The sequence below is a fragment of the Polypterus senegalus genome, chromosome 16, assembly GCF_016835505.1.
Source record: "Polypterus senegalus isolate Bchr_013 chromosome 16, ASM1683550v1, whole genome shotgun sequence".
Classification (NCBI taxonomy): domain Eukaryota; kingdom Metazoa; phylum Chordata; class Cladistia; order Polypteriformes; family Polypteridae; genus Polypterus; species Polypterus senegalus.
This window is the reverse complement of record NC_053169.1, coordinates 102,542,939-102,570,454: the sequence shown is the minus strand read 5'-3', so window position 1 is coordinate 102,570,454 and position 27,516 is coordinate 102,542,939. Positions and strand designations below refer to the sequence as shown.

The window sequence follows — 27,516 nt, the reverse complement described above, 5'->3', positions numbered from 1 at the left end:
AAAATTTGCAAAAGTATTCAATTAAAGTACCACTTCCAGTTGCCGGAAGTGGCACAAAAGTTGATAGGATTCCTTATTTTTGATATAAAGCAGGTGTACAAAATCTCACTGACCGAGGTCAAAGCGTTGTTATTGTGTTTACACACAGGCAGACATCATCTGAAAAATGGTATTTTTCAGGACTCAGGAAGGCCTAAAACGTCACAATTCATCGAAATCTTGAGGTCGAATTTTTTCATGATTCCCATACTTTCCCCATACTAAGTATACAAGAAAGTAAAAAAGAAAGGTGACTGCTGCCATTTAAATTACTGTATACAGACAGACAGATTGACAGATAGGCAGTTAAGGCACTATATGACCGACAAAAACAGCCCTATAAACAGAGTAAATTACACAAACAGATAGATACACTGACAGGCAGATGGACAGAAAATTCACTACAAGGTGGAAAGACAAACAGAAATGGCACTATATAAATTACACAGGGAGAGAGATGAGAAAGGACTTTCTAAATGAAAGAGGAATGGGACTGTCACCATCTAAATTACACAGACAGAAATGAAAGACACCATACAACAAAGACATGCAGACAAACAGTTAACAGACAGGAATACCACTCTACACAGTAAATTAGAGAGACAGGCAGATAGACAGAAAAGGCACTATATAATAGATGGAAAGACAAACAGCTAGAAATGGCACTTTATAAAAAAGACAGATAAGAATGGACCATGTAATAGAAAGAGGAATGGGACTGTCTCCATCCAAATTAGACAGACGACAGACAGGCACCACTTGAGCAGTTGTTATGTTTCATCCGGCTTGGTGCTCTGGTTTAAGTTTATATTTTGTCTTTAATTGCGCTCGCACACTGTGTTACTAATTCTGTTTTTGGTTTGGCTTTAGCTGTGCCATACGTATGTAATATTACAGATATGGTGTTTCATTTTGTAGATTTGTTTAAGGTCTATATTTAGTGTTGCTTGTTTATCTGCCCTGCCTCCTGTATGTGGAGCCTACGCGTTGGCACCACCTGATTAGGCAGCCATAGCAGTGCTTAAGCCGAAGGTAAAGTGGGATCAACAGCTTTGCCATTCATTGGCTGTGGTCACCTCGTTTCTTGCCTTGTGTTTCTGGTTTTGACTCCAGTACTTGGATTAGGTACTGTCTTTAGAGTTTGTCTGTACTTGTCACTGTATTTCTGCCCTCTTCTTCCTGTGTGAATTTTAAAAATTATTTAAATAATCAATTCTTGGGTTTATGGTTTCACAGTTTTCCTCTTTTCTTTCTTTCTTTAGCCTCAGTCCCAATTCTGAGCCCAGGCAGACCAAAGTCTAATTTGCTGTATAGTGGCTAGGCTACCTTGGGTGAGTCCAAATCCAGAGGCCCAGATTTGAATTAAGAGTAGGTCTGCCCTTTCTGGTGTGGGTTTTACAGCCTGCTCCTGTTTTGTGCTTCATTGTGGCAAGATTACACAACAGCAATGATTTTTTCACTTGTTTATTTTATTATTTCGTATCATTACAGAGTTTCTATTTTTTATCTTTTTTGGTCAATTTTCACTTCTAATCATGCCAGAAACACTGAAAAGTGGCACCAGGCTCAAAGAAAGCTTAACGTCCAAAGAATCAGATTTTTCTATTATTAGAAACTGCAATGAGCTCATATTTCAATCATATTTATTTATTTGGCTGTGGTGACTTGCAACATTTGCAACCACTTGGTGACACTTATTTTGTTTTTCCGACTGGAGGAGCACAGGCACGTAAAGTGACTTGCTCAGGGTAACACAGGGTCAATAGCAGGATCTGGACCTACAGCCTTTACTGCTACACCACTCTGCCTTCTTACTGACTGAGTTTTCTAATAAATATTTCAACAATGCAGGAAATCACTGAGACGTGTTTACCAGTTAATTCACTGCTGCTAAACAGTGCCATTTGCTGTGAATTAAGAGCAGTGCCCCACCTGCCCCCAATGTGGCTACACCACTGCTACTTCTCCTGCAGTGTCCAGTGTACATTTAAAACCCTAAATTGGTTTATATAGGACTTGGCAGTCTTAAAATAGTGTGACACGGTATAAGATGATTGAGCAGAAACAGAAATGACAGCAATGGTGTCAAAGTTACTTGGTTTCAACACATGCTGGTGAATGTCATTTTTATAAAATTCTCTAAACTTCAATCCTTTTCAGTTACAAGCATTGTTACAAGTGTTGAGAGCTGACATTCACGGGGCCAGAAGCAACAAACAGCTTCATTTGGTGAGCACAAAACTATCTCGGCAATTAATCTGCGCTCTCACTTCTTGTTTGGTCCAGGTGTGGCTTTTATACTGAAGCAAGCTGGAAAATGACATTTCAGAGCTAAAGATGCGAGTTTCCACAGTATGGACGTAAGAGGAATTGCCAACGAGCAACTCCCTAGTCGAAAAAAGAAGATAAGAGCCAAAGAGCTATAAAAAGAGCTTAACAAAGTCATAAACAGAAAGGGTAACTGAAAAGTGACTAACAGTGGATACGTTCGGGGGAAGGGGCTGACAGAAAAGTCAGTTGTATAAACGCCTCACTTGCCGTATTCTTTTTGATTCAATATTTCCTGCGTAACCCAAATGCTGACTCTTTGTAACAAGAAGTGCAGACACGGGTGTAAAGGACCATGGATGTTAAATCAGAGCTGCTGCTTCCATGTGCGATTCACCTGTGTGCTTATATCTGGGGTCCTCAACTTCAGTCTGGTGGACTGCCATAACCGCAGTTGTCCTTCCCAACTGCCTGCCGCTTTAAATTGGACTCCTGTCACCATGAGGCAAGCTAGGACTGATCTGTTTCTGGGATTTTTTTTTTTTTTGCATCGATCCATAAATTACAAAAAGAGTTTATTAATTTTTTAAAATTTGGAATGTAGCAAGCATTTTTGGGAGTTACATGGGGGTGAACCATTTTTGTTTTCCTTGTTTAAGATTTTGCTCTTTATTCACATTCTGGCTTTTTAAGACTTTTTCATACTACTCAATACACAACATGAAGTTGTGGCTCCCCTTTAACGTTTCATGTCATTTGCTCATCACATCCACATTATTATGTTTTCATTTAAAAACCACATTTTTTCCAAATGAAAACTGTCCACACTGGCATTGCATCTCTGTGCACAAAAAAAAAAAAAAATCACCAAAACCTACACCACAAATGCAAGTGGAGACATTTATTTACAATTTGTCTTTACAAACGGAGAAACTGCAATGGCGAATACGAAAAACGAAAATATGACGCACGAATACAAGGCGAGTAAAGCGGTGGGGATAATCAAACGAGTGGCAAGAATTAGGGTTGTAAGTATACACTCTAAGGCCCCAGGAGGGTGGACGGACATCACAGCCAGGATGGAGAAGGATTTCTGGTCTGGCTGGGGAGCCACAGTGGAAGGATGGCAAGACTACAGACCCTGCTGGAAGGAAGAATGGACTGTTGAAAGCAGGAAGCCGTGAGCAGTTGATCCCCCAAATTAATAGCTGGAAGTGATCCTCCCAAGTAGTCCATGTCCACAGGGCTGCATGGGAATTAGAGTCCAGAAAGGCAGCCCTGTAGGGGTCCTTGGGTGACGATAAATGGCGCTGCCAGGGAAGGACCTGCCTGGTTTCCATATGACCCGGAAGTGCTTCCAACAAGTCACGGCGTGCCACCGGAAATACTCCCGGGTCCAGCTTAAAAGGAGCCTGTCACCATACCTCATTGGGTCAGAGTAGGGAGGCAGCTGGTGAAGGAGAGAAGAGAGATTGTGAAAGATATACATCTGTGGATTGGCTCTATTCATTGTCATATCTGAGCTGGGCGGATTACAAATCCTTCATCTGAACCTAGAGTGGTGTTGGGTCCTATATGTCAGTGGCACCCCCTAATGGGGACAGTACATAATAAGCACAAACCAATCCGAGTGCCATTACAGTCTGTATTTTCAAAGCTCTCCATTTTCACCCATGCATACTGTTAATGCCAAACCAGCATTTTCAGAACGTTACAGCTCTGGGGAGATTTTCAAAGGTCTCCATTTCCAGGGCTTAAAAATGCGGCAGTAGTGTGGACGAAAGGCAAAAACGGAGACTAATGTCTGCAGTTTAAAATGAAATCAGCAAAACTGTCAGCATTTACATACAAGTAAGGAGGAACACTCCACCGAAAAAGGAGGAACACTCCACCGAAAAAGGCGAACACAGTAAAAGAAGTACAAGAACTTAAAATTGTACAGCAAAGAATACACCCTTCTGAATTTCTTTCCAAACTAGCACACCTTAATGAAGACAAAGCAAAGCCAGCTAACTAAACAGCAAGATCAATTAGAAGCGAGGCTGACCCACTGAACCTGCACTCATTGGAGCCCCCCAGGACTCAATTTGGTTTCCCTGCCCTAAGGCGTCACTACTCCACCCAGTCCATAGAGGGCCCCAGTGGGTGCAGGTTGTTGTTAACTGAACTCCTATCTTAATTAAGTATGGCACCCTTTGCAGTTGGAGTTAGACACAAGTCTCTTTGCTCAGCTGACCAATGGGAGATTCCAAATAGACTTTGGACATCACATGCCCACCTTAACTCCTATCCATGTAAAGGACTCCATCCATGCCTACCATGTTTGGAGCCTCCTGTATTTTTTTTTCCACTGAATTTCTTACATGGTAGCACATCTTTTTCCCTCTGATCTTAATTTTAATGTCAGGAGCAAGAAGAACTAACAGGGAATGACATCAGGTGAATATGAGGGGTGTGAAACCACAGCTACAGTGTTTTTTTCGTCAAAAACGCATTATTTGACAAACAATGGTGGTGCAGAATCCCATTTGTGGTGGGCCACTTCTAGAGCATCGTTTGCTGACGCTTCCCCATAGACGCCTCAGCAGTTCAATGGGGTGTCGCTGAGTAAAAGTACGTCCATGGGAAATAAACTCTATATGAACAAGCCTGTCAGTGTTGAAAAAGGTCATCAACTGCCACAGTGGCTTGGAGAAGGAAAAAAACAAAAAAAAAAACCACACGAGTCAAATGCACGACTGTAGAATAAACGGCAGAAATACGCACTCGATAGACTCAGCATGATGCCACTCAGCGGAGCGATTAACTAGACTGTAGGCAGCATATTTGATTATTATCCCCTACACCTTTGCTTTTGACCAATTCTGGGACTTCCCTTGTACAGTGGAGGAATAAGTCAAATTACATAACCCAACAATGCGTAACATTCTCAGACCTGCTTAATCCAATTTAGGACAGCAGAAGACTGTGGCCTATCCTAGCAGCACTGGGCACCAGGTCCTCAAAGGGCGATGGGCTAACTCTACTTCAGGCGTCCAAGGCTCCTCATCAGTTCCCTCCATCTAATATTACACTTTATCTAAAGATCTGAAGTTGTTCTTTGAGGAAAAACACACAAAAATAGCAAAGAGCAGAAAGGGGGAAAATCCTTTACCATAGCACTGTACACGTGACGTGTGTTGATATCACGGCAGTGACATTTATGTGCGCTATATTAAAGAGTAAACTGACTTTCTTGCAAATTAGACATTTGCATAAAATGTGTTTACATTAACAGAAAACAAAAACCTCAAAAGGGCTAAATTTGAATGTTTTATTGCCATCTGCCTGGCCTGTTTGGTCCTTCTCAAAATGCATTCTGCATATTCATGGCCTTCACAATACACAAAAGAATCGTCAAAGAAAAGGCTAATTCCTTAGTAAGTGGAAATCGCGCTGCCCCTCCAGCCTACCACCCCCCCCCCCGTCTCCCACCGTATTATTCTTTCTTAAATAATTTGCTGTGATTTTGCTAAAGGTTCTATTTGTCTGATAAAACAATGCGTTTACTTTGCTAGGAAAGTGCAGGTTACAGAAAAAAAAGTGAACCCTGCCAAGAATGGCTGACAGTCTTTCAAGGTTAAAGGACATCCTTCCTCCAGCACTTTGCCTCGAGTTGGGTCTCGCACAGCTGTTTAGGGAAAAGGAACAGACAGAAACGGAGAAAGAGGTCAGCGTAGTGCCTCCCCAGGCCAGCCGACAGCCTTTTTAACTAGAATAAAAGGAAAAAGATGCAACAGCCCCAAGACTATGACCTATTATGTCCGTGTTTTCCTCCCTTTTTTAATGCACTTGTGCTTAATCTTCATGTGAGGTGGCTGTCACCCAAGATTAAATGTCCCATTGTCATCACAGACCTACACGTTCCCTTACTAAGCTGTAATTTTATTTTCATGACAACATAAAAAACGCAGCGCTCCAAATGTAAATGAAGCGGGTCACAAAATATCATTAAAGCGACCAAGGTCATCGGTGGCCAAAACGAACTTCCCACTGAAAGGATTTCTGACCTGAAGCTCCTTTCTGCAGCGTTAAAGGGTTAAACTCTCACATAGTATGCGACATGAGCGTCAATCTCAAACTTCAAAATGCCCTCAAGAGCAGCATGTGGAAAAAGAAAAAAAAAAAATAGACATGCTTGAGACAAAGACAAAAGAACACGAAAGTAACGGCAGGCTGGAACCGCGTGCGGCCTTCCTGGGCTTCGGCCAAAAAGCCGTCAAAAAAAAAAAGAAAAAAAAAAAAGAGGAAGGCACTTAAAAGAAGCAAAACGTTTCAGTTGTAGAAATGGCTTCAGCTTTTGTTCTGCTCGTGGAAACGAAGAAGTTCCCCCTGTCTCTTAAGGAGAATACACTGAAGTAGTTAAGGGAACTGGCATTCTTCCGCTAAGAAACGGTCAATCGACACTGCACTCACACTTACGAGAAGGCATTGTTCAGCTCTCTGCACTTTCCATTGTGCGACCAGGTTAGTAACAAACCATTTTCACATGAAGGAGAAATGTACAAGCAGAAAATGTAACGTTAAAATAAATAAAGAGATCGGCTGTAACTCGGAGAATATAAAAAGTGCCCATTTTATAACAGTCAACCTCTGGGCACGGAGGTGCAGCGGTTAGCACAATTTGTTCATTCTGCTTATGCCAACACAGCTTTAACCTTGGGTATGCCAGTTTCTTTCAAGGATGTTTTGTTTAATTAGCAAATCTAAATGGGGCCAGTGCAAGTCTGCCTCGTGATGGACTGGCACCCCATCCAGTGCTGTTTTCACAGGCCTTAAGACCCTAAATCCATGTACTGGATAAAGGAGATTCCCAGAATCAATCCAGTGTATTTATGTAAGGCACATATTAGGTCAACTGCCAGCTCTAAACTGGTCCTGCATGACTAACCGATCATAGGTGTCAAGAAGGGAATAGAAAAATTGGGTCATGAAAATGGAGGAATGAGCCCAATGTACAAAACAATTAAACTACCTGACTGCTTGGAAAATAGGAATATGGAATGAAAGGATGGGTTGAAATGGTGGCAACTGTTCCGCAGGTGCTGTACCAGTCTGTGGTGGCAAAGCGTAAGGCTCTCGGTTTACCAATCGATTCACACCCCTGTCCTCACCTTTGTCCTTATGGGTAAAGACAGAAAGAATGAGACGGTGAGTACAACTGGCAGAAATGAGGTTTCTACACTGGGAAGCTCGGGCTGACACAGTGAGAAGCTATGATATTCAGGAGAGCATCAGAGCCGAGTCTCTCCACTTCCAGATGAGGTGGTATGGCCATATTGTAAGGATGCCCCAAACCCCAGGCAGCTCCCACTGGAGGTATAAATGGGCATGCCACACAATAGCTGGGGACAGGGACGTTGAGGCCGACTTGCATGGCCTTCTGCGGCCACAACTCTCACCAGGAGTAATGGTTAGAGAAGATGAGATGAAATGATGTTGGAAAATTTTTAAAATCACCTGCTCAGAATTGTACTTTCTTCTCTTTAAATGTTACAGCCTGCCCATCCAAGAGTCATGGACACCCCAAATCACATCACATTATACTTATATCCAGTGCATAATCTTCTTTAGTTTCATTAGTTAATACACCCAGAGAATTCTGAATCCTGCATGTGAGGTCTGGAGGCCAACAAAAAAAAAAAGTGAAACAGATAATTAACCTGACCAGGGTCAACCACGGCAGCCCACTTCCCAACTATGAAGTAAACTGTACAGAAATATGGCATGGATAAATCACAATGGGAGTAGAACGGTGCCACAGTGGGTTTGAATGGGGACCAATGCTGAAGAAACAGTAGGAAAAAAAAAAATTGACTTTTTTTTTTTTTAAATTACTCATTCACATAAACCCCCCATGTAAGGCAGCCCAGTCATGTGCTCACAAACGTGTATTTTGGATACAATATTTTTAAATAAGCCCCTGCTAGGAAATCCTCTGGTAAACAGCTGGAGAGCCTTTGACCTGAAGACCTGCAGCCTCTTCATTCATTGGTCATTAATAAGACACAACGCTGTATTTTGAGTGTACCTGTGCTGGTGCATCGACCTTCTGCTTGTGGAAATGTCTCAGATCGGCCAGTTTTTACTTGGCTTTTCTGTGATCTTTAGTCTCTACTTGTACTCCTCACACCGGACTTAATATTCTCAGTTAAGGGATGCCCTCTGGACCCGCTGGAGGCAGCAACAGAGGAGAGAATTAAGACAAAACATCATGACAGCCATCATGAACAATGCTGCACATCCTCGGTGTGACACACAGGCACTGAGGACTTTCAACCAGTCAATAATTCAGCAGAAGTGTGTCTAGAAACGCAAAAGGGGCTCCATCATACTTAGGCAATACGCCTGTGTAGCGCCTCATTGTGACAGCTCTTTTATCTGTCTTTTTGTAATTCTCGAGTGCATTTGAGCAGTTTGGTTGTTGTTCATTGTTATAATATTTCTTGCATTTTGGTAAAAAGCAAAATTTCCCCCTTGGGATAAATAAAGTGCTAACCACCCTAACTACCTATGTAATGTCTATGTATCTAATAAGAGGCACGTTAAAAAAAAAAAAAAAGTATTCTTTTGACTCCTATAAAAATGCAATACAACTCAGAATGTCACACATTTCAGCTCTAATTTAACTGCAGGGTTAAGGAAAATGAAACAAAAACAAAAAAAAAAAACAACAGAATACATTAATAAAAAAAATCAAATCAAATACAAGAGTGCTGTGCATTTATCTAAAAGTCATTTACAGCCATCCTTGCTTTTCCTCTCCCTTAGCTGAAAACATGTTGTTGCTCACTCCTGTTATTTATAGCCCGACAGCAATGGGCTCCCTGCTAGCTTTTGGCAGTGGTTCATATTCCTGTCATCACAAATGAGGTTGTTACTGGAATTTCTTTCTCAAAATACAGAAGGACGTTAAAGTAGGGGAAGATAAGAAGATCCACGGCTGATACTGCAAAGTGCAATGCAGGTGGATGATGTTTTTTGGGAGAGAAATACGATAAGGATTCCCAACGGGCCGCTGAGTGCAAAGGCCTGTTCAAACAGTAGTGAATCATTTTTGTCACACATTGGTGATAATTCCTCATCAAAATATTGCCCATCTGTAGACTTCAGTGAAGTGTAGATGTTACACTCAAAGATCTCAATGCTTAATGAGCAACAAAAGCAGATCCCAGTAGGACTTTTAGGGCTTGGCAGGCCACAGGGGAGCAGTTTCAACATACTGTATTTACATTTTTGCTCTAAATCTCTAAAAAAGACACACCGCACAGATAGCCGGCGTCTTTTCATTCTGACAAATGAAATCTGATATTTATAATAAAATTCAAAATAACTGGGCCTTATTTACTCGGTTCCCCTTTCCATCAAAAAAAAAAAAAAAAAGAGAGGCAGCATCGTTGGTTGAGCCGATAAGCCTGAGAGATCGAGCAGCCTTTTTGTTTCCCCAGGCTTAACATTTATGCCAGTTTTTCAAACTGGACTAAAACTGATAGTGATTTCAATCCCTGCCATAAGTGTTTAGCTGTGCAAATACTCTGCATCTGTTCAGAAAGTAACACTTTGCTGCTACCATATTTGTTAAAATGAATTTGCTGCTGTTGCCTTACAATATTTTCATCACGTGTTAGTTGATGGCTATGAAGACTTTCTAGTTGTATTTAATTTGGCTTTTAGTGACGCAAGTTACCTACAAAAATTCTCTGAATGGAATGGCGGCAGAGCACGTCATCTGCCGGCTACTTCTCCATAACGCAGCACCCCGCTTTACAGTTTCACTGCTTGGACTAGAGATATGTTACCGGAGTGTAGTAATAATACATTTTTAGTGATATAGTGCTGTCCTTGAACGCAAACTCACTGCACACATCATTAATAAGAGAATGGGACCAACAGGAAAGAATAAGCACAGAAAATAAAAATCAAAAGATCACATCTAAAAAAAAAAAAATCACAAAAAACAAACGGTCACCAAGAATGTTGAGAAGAAAAAACAAAGAGTTAAGAACACGAACTGAAAAGTCAAGCAAGCGCCACCGTGTCTGCAAGAGACCATGAATAGGATTCTTATTAAAGGACCAAGAGAAGAAATGAGGCCAAACAAATACGAGCGGTGGCCGATACTGAAAGGACAAACTGCTCTTTTGCTAAGCCAGAAATGAAGGCCAAGGATCAGAAACCGCTGAACAAAAAGAAAGTCAGAACACTGAGCCAAGAAACCAGAGAGTCGCACGAAAAGAACTGTCATCCAAACACGGCTAAATAAGAGTGGCACGACCTGGAACTTATAAGTCGCACCGATGACGACAGGCATAACGTCACGCGATCCTGCAGGGCTGTGCAGCAACAGCAATTCAAGATGTCATCAGAGGATGATTATGAACTTTTAAAGGAAGTCAGATAGAGAAAACACTAAATTTCAAAATTTGCTTTCCTAGGCACAAAAACCCCAGTTTACCCACACAGACCACCAAAAAAGAGCAGGGAAAAGCACAAAACTAAAAAAAAAAATAAGATAAGAGGGGCACAGCCATGCCAAAAGTTAAAGGTGGAGTAGTTGTGTGTAAATTTTTCTTTTATAACCTATATGGACATATCAAGATTTGATCTTCATTTAAACAGTATCTTTACATAAAGGTGAGATGACTTAATAAGCACCTTGTCACATTTCAGTCTGTTGCCCATTGTATACGTTAAATAAACATAAACGCAGATTTCACATGCGAAAGCCCTCCATTAAACACTACTTCAAATTAGAACCTCATTGAGAGAGCATCTTGTCTGAGCTTCCCCTCAGACATTTAGCTTGGTTTGTTCTTTGTTGTTCAATTGTCTGTTACCACTATGCTCTCTGAGGCCTTCAGAAAGAAGGTTATAAAAGTGTCTCGGAGACTCTGAAAGCCTTTTAACAAGATATCCAAACAAATGGAAACCAACCATTCTACAACCCAGAAATCCATCTTCAGGTGGAGAACATTTCAAACTACTGCTTAATTGTCCAGGCCAGGCCACCCAGGCAAGTTCAGCCCAAGAGTAGAATGCACAAGGCTGACAGAAGTATGTAAGAAGCCCAGAATTACACCATGAGACCTCCAAGTAGCTCTTGCCATGGCTGACGGCAAAGTGTACAAGTCTTCCATTAGGAAAAAGCTGCACGAATTACATCTACGTGGGGGGTGTGTTAGGAGGAAACCACTGCTGTCCACAAAGACTAAAGATTGCCCGCCCATGAACACCTAGGCAAAGGCCAGGATGTCTGGAACAAAGTGTTTTGGGGCGTACCAGGTAAAGATAAAGTTTCTTAGGCACAGAACCAGAAGACATGCTTGCCAAAAACCAAAGACTGCATTTAACCTAAAGAACCTCATGGCATTCTGGTGGGAATGTTCTGGTTTGGGGCTGCTTTGCTGCATCAGGGACTAGGCAGCTCACCATCACTGAATCCACCAAGAACTCTTCATTGTCACAGAGGGTGCTTGAGAATAACGTGAGACCATCAGTCAGAAGACTAAATCTCAACCAAAAGTGGACCTTGCATCATGACAATGACCCTGAACATGCCACCAAGGAACCGGCTGAAAAAAAAAACAAAAACAGGGTTCTGGAATAACCAAGTTAAAGCCAGGATGTTACTGCCATCAAGTAAGGAGCCAAGAATTCGGAAAGGAGGAATGAGAAAAACCTTCTGCCAGGTGGTGCCAGAGACAGGAGAATACCAGCTATTAGCCAAGGGTGGACTTGCTTTTTCCATAATGGAAATTGGCAAATCTATTCATTTTTTATTGAATAAATTATTGTAAATTGTTTTTGTTTAGTGACATCACCTTTATCTAAGACACTGTTTCAATGAATATCACATCTTGATATTTTTTTATGTCAATACGTATATGCCACAAAGTGTAGAATGCTAAGCTTTATATGTCTGGCCAAGTGATGTCATGCATCGCACACTTCCTGTGGACCCTCCCTAGCAACAGCAGACAAACGATCACAAAAAAAGAGAATGCAATTTATTTTTAACATTAAAGTGAATTAAAAATGAAATATAAAGGTTAAATATGAATCCCTTAATTTCTGGAACACTAGTTTAAATGCATCACTTTTATTTAAAGCTATATTAAAAAACCAACTGATTATATAAATCGGAAAATTAAACAAATATTACAAATTCACATATTCAATAATGCAGGAAACTACCCAGAATAACTCTGAGAAGAAAAACAAAAAGTCAAAAGCCTGAATTCATTTAAGGCACTCACAAGAAATATCATGATTTACTTTGTGAGATACAAGTGCATAACAAACAAGAGTTGCATCAAAGATCTGTGCTATTAAAATATGCAGTTCAAATGAAACGTTTCAAAATCCAATATTACAAATGAGATGTGTAACTTCTCAGCCTCTGATGGGGGTCCATACAGGACCAGTAAAGGATCCAAAATCAACAACCTCCTCATATTCGTAACCACTGACCTTGAAATACTGGGGTCCACAACAATACCCCACAAGCTTAGGCTTGAAATTTGTCACTTTGAACTTTTGGGGAGTCACGCTTAGGGGGCCAGGACCATCAGTAAAGAATCCAATTTCGAAAACTGGTTCGTATTTGTGATCGGATCAAAGCAACAATCCACATATGCCCATAATATTGAAGTCCCACTTTGTGAAAAGGAGTAGCTTTGAACCCTCCTATCACATTTGGGGGTGAATCTCTGGGGTCAGCTTTAGTGTCCTGCACAATTTCAACTCCTTTCCTCCTCATCATTTTTGCTAAAGACACTTTATGGTGTACTCATTATAATGTGCGTGTAATTTCCAGCACAAGATATAGCCCAAAAATTACCTACAAATGAGGGTCCAGCGGGCCAAAAATAGGGGGCAAACCCAAAAACCTTGATGTCTTGCATAACTGGACATCAAAACTAGTCAAATGGTACAGCATATCTGGGGGTCTTCTCGTACTGGTGATTCAAGAGTAGCTCAAAACAAAAAAAAACTAAAGTAATTTCAAAGCATTCAGAAGTAATTCTTATAAATGCAATTATAAAAAAAAATGCAAACAATTACAAAAGAGCTCAATGATAACACCAAGGTGAGACTCCCGCTCAGGATGAAAGGCTGGACTGAGCGCCAGTGCACAGGCAGGGAGCTCATTCACCCACACAGCCAATTTCAATTTGCCCGTTTACCTCACAAACACGTCACTGGGATTTTAGAGGAACGGGATGGCAGTCTATGGCACCAGGTCAAAGTCATCAATCTGGTATAATAGAGCGCCAGGAATTTGTTAAAATTAAAATACGCATATAATAATTTTTACAGTAGGTGGCTGATGTATAGTTAATCAGATTAAAGGAAAAATCTCTCATTAACTCAGTGGACTTTATTAATCACAAAATGTCAATTTTAAGAGAGTGTCTCTTAGTTACTCCCAAATGTGACAAGCGAGAGGCTTTGACTTGCTCCTGCAGTCGAAATATGCGGAAGCTGTCCCGAATGTAACTAAATCTCGTCAGCACGCACAGAGAGAGTGTCAAAATGAAGTTAAAATAGCTCGGCATAATTGGTGCCTCCGAAGCCCCATCAGTCGATCAAAGTCATCATAAATAGTCATCTGACAACCAAATGAAATACCAGAGTCTAATAAAATGGAATATCACTCTTCAGCGTTCTTTCATTTAACTTATAAATAATACTTGTCAAAAGAGAACATCTTCTGTACACACACACACACACTCTGGATAAGTAATGCAGCTGACAAGATGACTTCAGCTTCAAACGGCAAATAAAATTACACGTAGTGAACTCAATTACTAAGATCCAGTATGTGGGACGCATAAAAGGAAATGAATTGAAGCTTTCCAGTAGATCTTTCAAACAAAACATCAGAGCTGATTGTTCTAACCTGGGGCGCAGTACATTCTGTCTATGGCACTGCTGTCACAGGAATCCTCAACCTCACTCCACCTGCTGAAATATGTTAGCTGAATGTGTCCTAAAAACAAAACGACAGGAGAAATCAAAACATTTTTCCCTTGCATTTTCAGCAGAAGTGAACTGTAATTATTCCTTTGTAGCTAAAAACAGTATCATTAAGAATAATGGCATCATTAAGTACTAGAAGCTATTACTGCGGGTGAATTTGCCGCGTTGATAATGAGGCTTTAGACAGGAAATGAAGATACTAATTACAGGATAAAACGCCTACTCAGTTAATTGGAAGCAACAGCGAATAAAAAGAAATGCATTTGCAAAAGTTCCTGACCTCTATCATTCAATAAGATGTTGTTTGGGTTCAAATCACGGCACACAATTCCTTCTTGGTGAAGCGCATCAAGGGCAACCACCAGCTCGACGGCCCAGTGTCGAATCCACACCTCGGGAATGTGAGCTTGTGAGGCTAAAACTAAAAGTTCGTCAAGGTCTCGGAAGATCTGGGACAAGTCCTTGTCTTGCCCTGCACCCTCATCACTGCTGCGTTTTCTTTCGGACTCTTCACCTTTGCCATCGCTGCCGAACTCTTCTGTAAAAAGCAGTATGTGAGGATGCTCCCCTTCTTGGAATTGTGTGGGCTTAGCCATCTTCTTTTCCAACTCATCAGGCAGACCACCAGACAATTTGCTAAGGTCCAGGGCCCCAGAGCCACCCTCCTGAGAAGCGAAATAGGTAAGTCCGGTGTCGTGATCTCCTACAATGCCATTTGTAACAGCACTCCGATCACCCAAACAGTCTGCTTTTTTGACATTGAACCGGTCAAATACAAGTTTTTCATTACAAGCGCCGGAGCTTTTGATGGTGCCACCTAAGGCCATCTCCGGGCCTAAGTGGTAGCTCAGTTGTAAAACATCTGGCTTTCCAAATTCCACAGTTTCTTTTAGCTCTTCCAATGCGCTCATTTTTGCCAACGTTTGTTCGTTGGAAAGACTGGAAACACCCGGTAAATTTACAAGGAGGTCTGGGCGACCTTCGTCACAACTCCCTGTATCTTCAGAGGCTGCATCTTTAAAGGAAATAACGGGAACCGACTCGTTCGACTCTCTGTCAAAATCTGTAAAGGCACCCGTCTCAAGAGCATCGGTAGATCCAGAACTGGTGTCCCCAGGCGATACGGAAAGAAAAGGAGGCCCCGTGGCCAGGTCCATTTTCAAATTTGGAACCTTTTCTGCGGAGTCAGGGACAAGAAGTTCACTGGCGCTATCTTTGCTGTCTATCCTAAAAAATTCCATGGGACTCTTTTTAGAGAGCATCAAAGAGTCTGTGGTTCTGCTTGGACTGAACATGTCAAAGTTGGCATCATCAGTAAAAAACTGAAGCTCTTGTGCAGAGATGGGAGAGCACAGGCTGTCATTGCTGAGAAACGAATGTGCTCGAGAACATGTGGCAGCTTCCTTGGTTTCTGACACCGGAGGCTCTGCTACTAAAAGAGGCTCCTCGGACAGAGAGTCGGGTTCAATCTTCTCCTGTTCATACTCATTGCATAGAGTCAAGTAACTATTGGTGCACTCCTCTTCAGAGGTCCCATCCGAGTCAAGCAAACCATGAGAACTATCCAGGCCGCCATCGTCATCTACAATGCTGCTGTCATCCTGCGAGACAGGAGTGAGGCTGGTCTTCATGGGCAATACCTGCAAAGTATTCCCAGGGTTCTGCTCTCCAGATTCAATGCTGCTTCCAGTGTCTTCGGTGTCAGGAATCAATTCATCCACGCCATGAATCACCACAGGAAGAGGCCTTTCACTGTTAGACATGGGAAAACTTTCTTCAGTGCTTCCCTTTAAAAAATTGCTTAAATACGACCACAATTTGCCTCCTAAAGGAACAAAATACAAAAAAAAAAAATCACATTAGGGCAGAAAAGAACAACACAAATGGGTCCAAATTGCATTTAGCCATATACACAACCTTGAAAAAGTATTCAGCCTCCAAAACTTTCACATTTTATTGTCTCAGATTCCACATTTGCAACATATCGAAGTAAGAAATTTCCCGCAAGCAGTGCACTTAACACCAAATAAAATGAAACTTTCAATAATTTGGTAAAAAAAAGAACAAGAACACATAAGAAAACATTGTGAGATTACATACAAATTGTAGGTTATATCATGAAAACTGTTCAATTCAAGTCAAGGGATGTTATCTGGAATATTGTGTGCAATTCTGGTCACAAACACCAAGTTTTTAAGCTCAAATAATTTTACAGCTCAGAAGCTTCTCACCTGTGAAACGAGTTATTGATAACAAGTGGACAACAAGGATTTGAATCACATCATTCTACCATACTTAATATAATTTAACTAGAATGTTTGGAATTGCACACGTATAACCTGAAGGAAAATGCTTTACTATAATTGTTCATAAATCAATGTATGTAGTGATTTTTTTGCTTTTGCCGTGCACAGAATTAAACCTGCGCAATACTGTCATTTAGCTCATCTCTTCTGGAGCCAAAAGTGAAGAACACGTGAAGGATTTGAGAGTTACACCACAGGAGGCGTGGCATCACTCAGGCTCCACCCCTCCTCTGCCAGCCCCAACTGTATATATGGTGTTAAAACGAGGTGAACATTATTCATCTATTTGTGCCATAAATTATTTTTTTTCTGATCATTCTACTTGCTTGACAGTTTTTAATCATAATATCTATCATTACTTTATTGTTAGTTATTTTTAATATTGTTATTTTCTGAATTTTGCTGCGACACCAATGCATTTATTGCAGATACCACCGCTTTATAGCTATGCCTCCAAAAAGTTGCCAGGGGTGTTTCCCAAGAAGTTATATCATGCCAAATTATTAGCATGGCACCTTTACACAACATCACTGATAAGATTTTTAAATTGTTGGCTTATTTTATTCATTCATTATTGTTCTTACCTAATATTGCGTTCTTTATTTTCTTATAACTTTCTCTTTGATATTTTGTAAAGCACTTTGAACTACACTCTTTGTGTAAAAATATGTTATAGAAATAAGCATGGTTGTTGTTGTTTGCTTTCAAAGAAAAATGTTTTCATTTTTGTCTTTTGTGTGTCATTTCAGTCTGATGCGAGTCACACAATACATGAATGTGCAGATTTGACACAGACAGGGGCCAAGCCAGGACTGAAGTCCGATTTCCTAGGACTGTGAAGCAGCAATGCCACTCCAAAAACAGAACCCACATAATGTGATTTCACCTTGTGCAAAACAGGAGCCAACGCTGGATGGGCTGCCAGTCTGTCCTATGGCGCAATTAGAACATTTTAAAACATTAAAATTGCATTTGATAAAACAATGCACGGTGTATGTAGAAATTCATGTTGAGTCCCACTTACCCCAGAAAGATGTGTTGTTGCAAGTAAAGGACAGGCCATGTGGACACTCCATACATGACACAGAGGGGAAGGTTAGAAGTATCGGAGTAAAAACCATACAGTAAGTGGCTGAAATCAGATCCCTGTTCCATCAGGAGAAGGTTGGAAATCTCTAAAATGATTTTGTCTTCTTTAATCATACACTTTTGTTAATCCATCTGTTTTCATTGGACATTATTTTTCCTTTTTAATTCAGTATTACTAAAACCAGACATGAATGCTGTGGTAGCCTTGGTCCTTTTTAACTGTACAATGTGCTATTAGCACATTATCTTCATATGCAAACCATTTTTAATGCAATTAGACCGTGTGCTTTTTTAAAGGGGGAGTGGGCACTACAGTATACTTTCTATTTAACGCTTTGGTGGCTTTCACAAACGGCTCAGTAACTACACACCAGGATGCAGACTTGCTCCAAGTCAAGCACTGCCATTGATGGCGTTCCAATCTTCAGCTTTTATTATCTTTAAAAAATATGAAAAAGTTATGAATTTAATCACTTTTCTTTCATCATAAAGTCCATATTCACTGAGAAATGGTAAAACTCCACATTCTACACAAGCACATTCAAACCGTACATCATTCTTATTTTATGCTACCATATATTTATTTATAGTTTGGAAAAAAATAAAGAAACGAACAATCCTTGATGTAAACTGGCAACAGTCGAGCTGTTCTGAATGATATGAGGGGGCCTGTGGTCACACGCATGCCCACAGACACTTGGTTGTTTTCAACCTCAAAGGATCCTCGTCAGATAGGCAGGCTGGTCCTTAGAAGACAGGCCTGCCAGTGAAGAAAGAAAGAAAGAAAGAAAGAAAGAAAGAAAGAAACTTATTCTCCACCATTCTTTATTAAGTTTTCTCATTCCATTTTTATCATGAAACAAACATTTCTTTCATCTCTATTTTGGAAACTACTTTTCCTAATAAATTCTAGTAGCTTCAATATTATTTTTTGGTGATCACGTTTTTATTGAGCTGGTTAAGAGAAAAGAAAAATAAACAATTACAAGAAATTCAAAGAAAGAATAAATGCAAACCACAGATGCCCTCCCTATGGGATCCTATAAGGAAGATATTAAGAAAGCAGATAATATGGTCTTGTGAATTAAACATAATCATAAAAAAACAAGATTAAAGTCGTCACAGATATCTCCAAAATGTGGCAAGGGTGTCACTGTGGAAATCTGTAGAAATGTGCCCAGCTGTCCCCTATTTTGATGCCATATCCCAAGAGCATGAGGGGGCCATAATTAGGAAACTGGGAGTTTAACTTCAGAAAGGCCAATGAAGAACTGAAAGGGAAAAGGGGAAGCCAATTGAAGTTCAATGGGGAGCCAAGACGGTGTGTTATCAGGAAGGTTGATCCAACTCTAAACTGAACTGAGGGTATCCTTCTAAATGTGGCACATATAACCCCATTGTGACCTGCCTCAGAACAGGTTGGACTGGCTAATGGAGGGTCTCGAGAGAAAACAGGAGAGAAGCAATCTAGCATTAACTTGGAAGAATGGGAAGGGTGCTACTGACAAAATTCAAGTGTGGTGCAATAAGCAACAGCAAGCAAGCACACAGGAGGGAGTTAGGAGCATACAAAAACTAAAGACATAACAGAGACCCGACTTCAGAGTCATGATTTACCTTCATAACCATTTGAACTCGGGCAGCTCCACTTCTTGAGTGACTCTAAACGGAGGGGACAGGTGCTCGCGGTGTCTCATTTGAGTCATTTACCTAACAATCACACCTGTTCCATTTTCTTGCTCTTGCCGTTTCTTTAATTTATTAAGCAGGTATTCTTGCAAGAAATCTTACTGGGGCTACTTGGTATTTAATTAGATCTTCTGAAAAGCACTGGGCCTTATAAAAGGCCCCATGTGTTGCCATCAATAATGACCTGCAATCCTACCTGCTCTACAAAATAATGACCTGAGATGCCAGTGGCATCTCGGCAACATCTGGCCCTAAAGGACAGGAATGAAAAGCCATTAGTCTGGAATAAGGAAAATCAAAACAACACTACAGCACGTCTACAGAAAGAACCCCTTCTGTCATATTTTGCAGCCTTGTTTTTTTCCCCTGATCGCTTTAATTCTGTTGATGCAGTAAATTAAAACAATTAAGCACATTTTCACCGCATAGGGTATTGTTCTGCTTCTGCACACTGTAACCTTAATCTAGCAGCTCATGTGCAGGAGATCACTGTTAAATTTCCGAAGTAGGCCAGCGGATAATTTCACAGAAGAGCCACGATTTGACAGATGAATAAGCTGTAAGACATATGCTGGAATTATTTTACAGCTAACCACCCGTGTACTTCTGTCCATTACAAAGAAAGCTCACATACCTTGAAAGTGACAAATTGTTAAATTTACATTAACTTCTAAGGTTCTAAGTCAGTTAAAAACTTAATTATAATGGCGTCTCAGTTCACTTCATCTCCTTATGCTAAACACTCAAGAGGACATAGAGGAGACCATTCTCAGTTCCTTCAAGCCTGGCTTCTTTGTTTGTAGGAAGACACCAAGGAAGGGCAACTGGAAGCTCAAGACGGTAAAAGGACCACCCAGTCCAGTTACAAAAAGACATGAACATGGAAGTGGGCAAAAGGAAGCAAAGTGCAGTTCACTTATCTTCTTGCTACAGACAGGAACTGTCTAAGAGGTGGCTCCTGATGCCACAGTAGAGGAAAAAGACAGTCCATGGTTGTTACAGCCAGACTAAACAGCCACCAGAATACGGGCAAATCAGTGAAAAAAAGCATCAGGAAATGAAAAGGGACACATCATTGGAAGAAAGCTACAAGTGCCAGTGGAGAGGACACAACAGGGCGAAAGATCTGAAAATCAATTTAAACACCCTAACTAAACATGATCATTTGTCTTCAGAATTTATTCCAATGATACAACATTTAAGATTCCAAGTTTTCCTCTTAAATATTTTGTACGTGACAGCGTCACATGCACATGGATGCCAACCACTTGACTGTAACCACCCTGGTTGTCAGTAAACCTTACAACCCTTTTAGAATCATTGCCACAGACTGACAGCAGACATACCGATAAAAGTCATTGGAACCCCACAGAATATAAAAAGAGTGAGATTTAATAATAATTTATAATGAGAATGAATGGTCATAGAGCCTTAGTTCACCTGCAGGTTTGCAGGATTTTGTTCCACCACTTTCTTGATGGGTAGCTAATCACTGCTGCTACCAGCACAAACTTCTCGCAGCTTAATTTCAAGTGTCCTGCTTTTTAAGATTCCCTTATCAGGGTAGCCACACAATAATGAGACGCAAAATGAACCAAGAGATGACCAGCCAACTCAATCACATCTGTGTGTCCATCATACAATGCATGTTTCAATAAAACAACATTTGAAAAAGACTCAAGTGAAGGTGCAAGAAACATGAATCTGCTTTGATCCACAAATGATTTGGACGAGGAGGAGCTTTCTGCCACTGTCCATCAGTATCCTGGATTAGGGAAGTGCCTGGATCTGCGGGCTCCCCTGTGGTTAATAACTTAAATATCTTAACATAAGAGAGTGATTCATTCAGTCATTATTTATTGTTATATCACATATTTTAAATTCTATTTATTATGTTTGATATTTATATTATTGTTATGGCTTTTTTATATTCTAGTTAAAGGCACAATCTTGGAGATGGCCAATTAAGACTTTCACGACACACTGTACTGAGTGGATACTCTGCAGTGACAAATAAAATATGATTTGACGAGAAGAAAGAAAATCCACCATTTTGGAAATGTCTGGTATGAAAGAAGGACAGCAGGACCAATCTGTGAAATTAAATAACAGGTGTTGGTTAGAAAATGGGAAAGTGACTGTTGTGAAAATGGTTTTCACCTTTAAGAAACAAAGTTTTAGTTACCTAGTCATCCATTGGTTTACTTTGCATCTCACTAGTGTTTGGCTGCTGGATAAGGAAAACTGAAACAATGAAGGGTTGTGGCTCCTACAATCGCTGACACATTTAGCTTGTTAGAGGGTCAAGACGTGCCCAGCCAATCTTCTAGTCTTCAACCCCTAGAGGTTTATCTTCTGCCAGAGTTTTAGTATTCCTCTCCTACTGAGGTTGTGAGCTCAAATCCCTCTACTGACACCGTGTGACCCTGAGCAAGTCACTTGACCTGCCTGTGCTCAAACTGGCAAACCAAAGGAATCGTAACCAATTGTACCATAAAATATAAAGCCGTCAGCCAAATAAGTAAATGTAAATGTACTGGCCATAGCATTCATTTATTAGGATGAACGTTTACATTCTTACAGTGTTAAGTAGCAATCTTTTACAAAGAACTGCTCTTTTGTTTTTACTGTTTATTACATGTCAAGATTTGATGTCTACTTATAACTTTTTTAAACTATTCCTTGATCACACAAAATATTTGAAACACCATTTGGAGGTTTTGGAGACCAAGTGTCATAACTGAATTCATGACTATCTGCTTGAGCATGACACAAAAAAAAAAACAAAAAAAAACTTTGAATGTAGGCTAATAAAATTTGAGATTTTCTACATATAAATGTCTAGAAAGAAATGAAAAACCCTGAGACAATCTCTATAACAGCTACCATTTTCGCTGGACTCTTGCATCTTTTAACCTCAATATCTCCAGAACACAACATTAAATCAATGCGATTGTTAATTCAAAAGAATCAGAAATGATTGTGCAACAAAACAACACCAATTTCAGGTGTGAATGTTGACCACAATAATTGAGAATTTTTAAAATATTTAATAATGTTGAAAATGAAAAGATTTTTATCATTAACGGATGATTGTATTGAAAATGCGTTGCCTCTTTTCTGATTGTTCATTTTATGAGTAAGGAAAAAGGCCCTATTCAGTTTTTGTTTACAGCCAATGATAAGCGAGAAAATGACCCACTTGTGACGAGAGCCATGCTTGAGCTGGATTAACAAAAGTCTTTTGAGATGGTGAACACTTTGTAGGAATTCGCCAGGAGTGCTGCTCAGGGAGGAAATGGGTGGGCGTTTGAGACACTCAAAGCTCATTTGTCTGTTAGAGATCGTGTTGTATGTCACTAATGTGGCTCATTTCACATGCGGTATAACATTACAATATTATTATTACTAAACTACTGAAGTATGCATTTTTCTGTATCTATTTACAAGACTGAGCACTCATTTTGGGAGTTTCTTGAGCCCTGTATGCTCAAACTTTACTTTTTTGATTCAATATTTACTTTTATTTTATTATTAATTATTTTGTATGGTCTTTGCTGCCATCTTGGTCATTTACAAATCACTGCTATTTTGTCTTACCATCGTTAGGGTCGTTCGTATTATTAGAGTCATGACCCATGACACAATTTCCCTATCTGAGGTTTGCGGATTCCAAAAAACATTTGTGAGCTTGATATTCTGATTGTTTATTTAGTTTTAGCTCTTGCCTGTGATTTCAATGAATTTGAATTTTGATTCTTGTTTTGTCTTTGACACGGTAAGGTGGATATTTCAGTTCTGAACCTTTTCTGACCTGGATTACACTCTTCTTCTGGTTTTCCTTGTTCAGTATCAGTAGAATTGAAGTCATCGTTATTACTGCTCTATGTTCTTTATTGCAAAATTACTTCTATCTTTCTAAACATTACCCTGAATTTAAAAGCAAAATTTTGCAAGGGCTTAAAAAGCTCAGAAGCACCAGACGATAAACAATACTAAAGGTAATTCATGTCTTACTGCTGTGATGAGGAGGTCATAAGTGTCAGATATGCTTTTAATTTATGCATGTAATGTATATTTTGTTACTCTACTCGATGGGTAGAATTGCTAACATATTTAAAAAGTTTAATGCATATAATAAAATTAAAACAAACAATATGTTAATACATACATGCATAATACCTATTAATATCTATAACACAGTATGAAACATGTGAGAAAGAATTTCACTGTGTTCTGTTCAAGTGACCATATAAATGCATATAATAAAATTTAAACACATAACACTTATCAGTACAATTCATTTACATATAACCTAGAATTTTGGTTAGACATGCAAGTGAGAATCATTCTGGGCACGTGACAATAGTATTGTTACTGCAACTGCTACTACTTCTAATAATAAAAAAAAACTTTCATAATATTATAAAATACATTCTAACACAAATATTTCACAAAATAAACAATTTCAAAATAATAATCTAAAGTTCATTATTTGGCTTTCCTTCAGTGCTGACTTCATTGCTACAGTCAGATGATAACCCAGAGGTTACTGTGGCTGTTCTGAGGCCCACCAGATTATAAAAAAAAGGGATAAGTTGTCCAACTAGTGCTAGATGGTCAATGGTGATGTAAACCGACATTAACGCCTATCTGCATCTTTATTTGAGAACTTCAAGTTTAAACAGACAAACTCAAGAGCACTGCTTATTTGAAATAGCTACCATAACGACACCCAGTCATGCAGATTTGTAACATTCTTCCGAAATTTACTACAGTCCTTCCGATTGAGACAGACTTTTAAGCAGCCTGGAGAGAGCAGGTGAAACACTAGGAAGGCTGCAACTGGAAAAGAAAATGACAACTAGGAGGACAACTCAGGCTGACCTAACTGGGGCAGGTAATGGATGAGTTTTAGTTATGAGGCACTCAAACAAGCCTGGTCAACTGAACAACCTCTTGCTTGCATGCATGTAAATTAGTGGTAGTGACTATGAGAGGGTTATCGAACAAATAAGGATGGTCTAGGAGAACTTAAAAGACTTTATTTGGATGTGCTGACGTCATGGTGTGTGCAAACATCACAGCTAAGACAAGTACAATCATTGCTAGTGTGTGTAGATCTGTTAGCTGAAAACTGTTAGGACTGCACGGTGGAGTGGTTAGTGCTTCTGCCTCATGGACCTCCATTTTGGACGAAAATCCAACATTTCGTCACTCTCTACATTGAGCCAAGCTGCAGTCTTTAGTATGTGTCAGGGAAAAGCATAATGTAAAGGCATGATGGCCCAAAGTCTAACTGGTGCCCCTTATTTAGGGTCCTTCCCTGTCATTCATGATTACCACGAGCTGGCAATTACAGCACTAAACATTCGTGAGATGTATAAACATTTCTTTTGCTTTCTTGACAAATGTCCTGTGTCTTTTAGTCTGCCTCACAGCAATTTTAGACAAACCATTTCTACTCCATCATACATCAGTGTTTCTTCTTGTTTAAAAAGAGCTTCAAATACTCCAGGGATACTTTAAAGCTGTGGCAGAGATGCCACTGGTTCACACTGCTGTGCCACAGCTCATAAGACTCGGCTTTGATTTCCAGCCAGGCCCCCATCTAAGAGAAGCACAAGCATAACACAACCCTAGCCAGGATTTTGAACAACATGAAGGTGGCTCAAGCAAAAGGAAAAGCTCTTGAGGTTGAGAGTACTGAGGATTTCAAATTGGAAAAGTCAGAGGCAGGATATCCAGAGAGTTAAAAACTCATTTCAGTCAAAGCCCACAACCCAAAACTGGAGACTAAAAAGGCAATGTGAACATACTATGAGCTTAATCTCACTAGCCATAATGGAGCAGACCGTTTAAAAGGCTGGCTTTTATCTGAAAGAAACATTTAACCAAACCATGAAATTCAGAACCACGTACAACATTTAAAAAGGTAAACATGATGATGGGCTTCAACTGCAGATATCTGGGTGCCTAACAGCATCAAGGTGCTGGGTTCAAATTCTGTCCCGAACTTGGCCTCCTATATGTGAAGTTGGCACCTTCTTCCCTGTGCTCATTCAAGTTTTCGCCAGGTTTTCCGATGTCCTCCCACATTCCTAAAACACAGCAGTGAACCAGGCATGCAAGTCAGAATTTCTGTGAATGGACTAACGCTACTGCCAAGATCGTGTACAGATGCAATTTTCTTTTATGCTTCTGTATATTTTTGTGATTTTACATGATTCAGGTATTTTGTTTAATGGAGATTCAGATTCTGTACGTTTCTTTTTTACTGTTGTTTGTGTTTTGGGTAACAGCACTTATGCCTGAATTTCGACTCCTTTTTCTGGAAGGAAAACATAATGCTAAGGGGGTTAAAAATTCAACTGTTAGTGAGCCATCAAAACACTGGCATCTTTTGGCCTGTAGGAAACAAGAAAAGTCAGCTATCTGAAGGAAAACAGTTATGAGTCTAAACAGCATCAGATTAAACAGTTGTGAGTAAACTCGGAATAATGTAAATATATCAAAAGAAGAAAAATAAGAAGTGATACATGCTTTAAAACAAGTGACAGACCTTCTGCATGCTGCAGCACAAGGAATATGGAATCCTCTGAGATGATGTACTTGTGCAGACGCACCATGTTTGGAACACAGTGGGGGATGATGGTCTTTTTGTTCCTGCTGCACTCACTACTTTTCCTCAGACCCTGACAGAGAACAAAAAGGTCAGTTGTACCCTCAGTTGCCTTTGGAGCATGCTGCGCTCCATGTTTATCAACCAAACTAATCTATTCTTGTTACTCTCGGCTTCAGAGAAACCACTCATCTGCTGCACCATGCCCCCAATCCCCTGAGGCCCCGCTGATGGCATCTGGCAGGTATCCAGCGCACAGAAGATGGCACAAAGCTGCCATTAAAATCAATTACATGGGTCAATGTTTTTATTAGCGTATTTCTCAAACTAAGTCATCAAGATGGCACTTGCTGTTATTTTCCTGCGACCTTTCTGCACAAAGACCTTGTTAAATCACAAAGTTTAAGAAGAATAAGATCCAAGGCCATTAAAGGTCGATGGCGCAGAGGAAGAAGTCTGTCTGTGACTATACACATGGGAAACAGAGTACATAAAAGCAGGAGCACCTTTTATCTGCACATATCATTTGCCATAGCAGGATTATGACACACAGATTTGAGTCCAATGAGAAGAACACATTCTGTATATTTGAGGGCCTCATGCATAATCAACAGTTTATTAAAATATAACAGCTTATAAAAGGTAAAGATATGCTAATACACATCATTCTGTACAAGTGTTTTCAGTTTGGAGTGTGACATTAAAAGCAGAAATATGATTTACAAAAGGGAAATGTGGACAAGTAGGAAGTGACAAAACAAGTGCAGCTTATGTATTAGGATATCATACTGAGACACATCACTGTCTGCACTCTTTATTGTGCTGGAGATTTAACTCTAAATAGACAAATTAACAAATCTTGCCCATCAGTCTACATTCAACAACCTACATTGACAAAGTGAAAAAAAATGTTTTCAGAAAGGTTTGTAAATTTATTACAAGTCATAAACTGAAATCTCCCATTTAGTATTTTTAGAAGCCCTTTGGCTGGCAATTCCAGCTTTGAGTCCTCTACCTGGATTTGGGCAGTTTATCCCATTCTTCCTGCCAGACCCTCTTAAGTTCTGTTAAATGAGATGGGAAGCGACTGTAAACTGTCACCTCCAGGTCACTCCACATGTTCTATTAGGTTTAAGTCTGGGCCACTCAAGGACATTAAGAGGCTTGTCCTAAAGCCACTCCAGCTGTATTTTGGCTGTATGCTTTGGGTCACTAAACCATCACCCCGGTCTGAAGTGGTGTGCACTCTGGAGATGGTCTTCTTCCAGGACCTCTCTCTATTTGGCTGCATTCATCCTTCTCTCAGTTGTGACCTGTCTCCCTGTCCCCATAGCATGATGATGCCTCCACATAGCCTTACCGTATGGATGGTACTGAGCAGTTGATGAGCAGTGTCTAGTCTTGTCCAAACATAATGCTTGGAGTTTTGCCCAAAGAGTCCAATTTTAATCACAGTAGACCAGAGAATCTTTGTTATCATTC

General features: G+C 40.1%; 1 protein-coding gene across 1 annotated transcript in view; it reads right to left on the bottom strand.

Moving 5' to 3' along the window:
• The window catches only part of rps6kc1 (ribosomal protein S6 kinase polypeptide 1), a 134,373-nt gene that overhangs the window by 21,102 nt on the left and 85,755 nt on the right, over nucleotides 1-27,516 (bottom strand). Inside the window, exons 11-13 of the mRNA XM_039738095.1 lie at nucleotides 25,975-26,107; nucleotides 14,609-16,153; nucleotides 14,249-14,338 (exon numbers count right to left, since the gene is read on the bottom strand). Of these exons, the coding sequence (XP_039594029.1) occupies nucleotides 14,249-14,338; nucleotides 14,609-16,153; nucleotides 25,975-26,107 (1,768 nt within the window). The remainder of the gene's footprint in view (nucleotides 1-14,248; nucleotides 14,339-14,608; nucleotides 16,154-25,974; nucleotides 26,108-27,516) is intronic.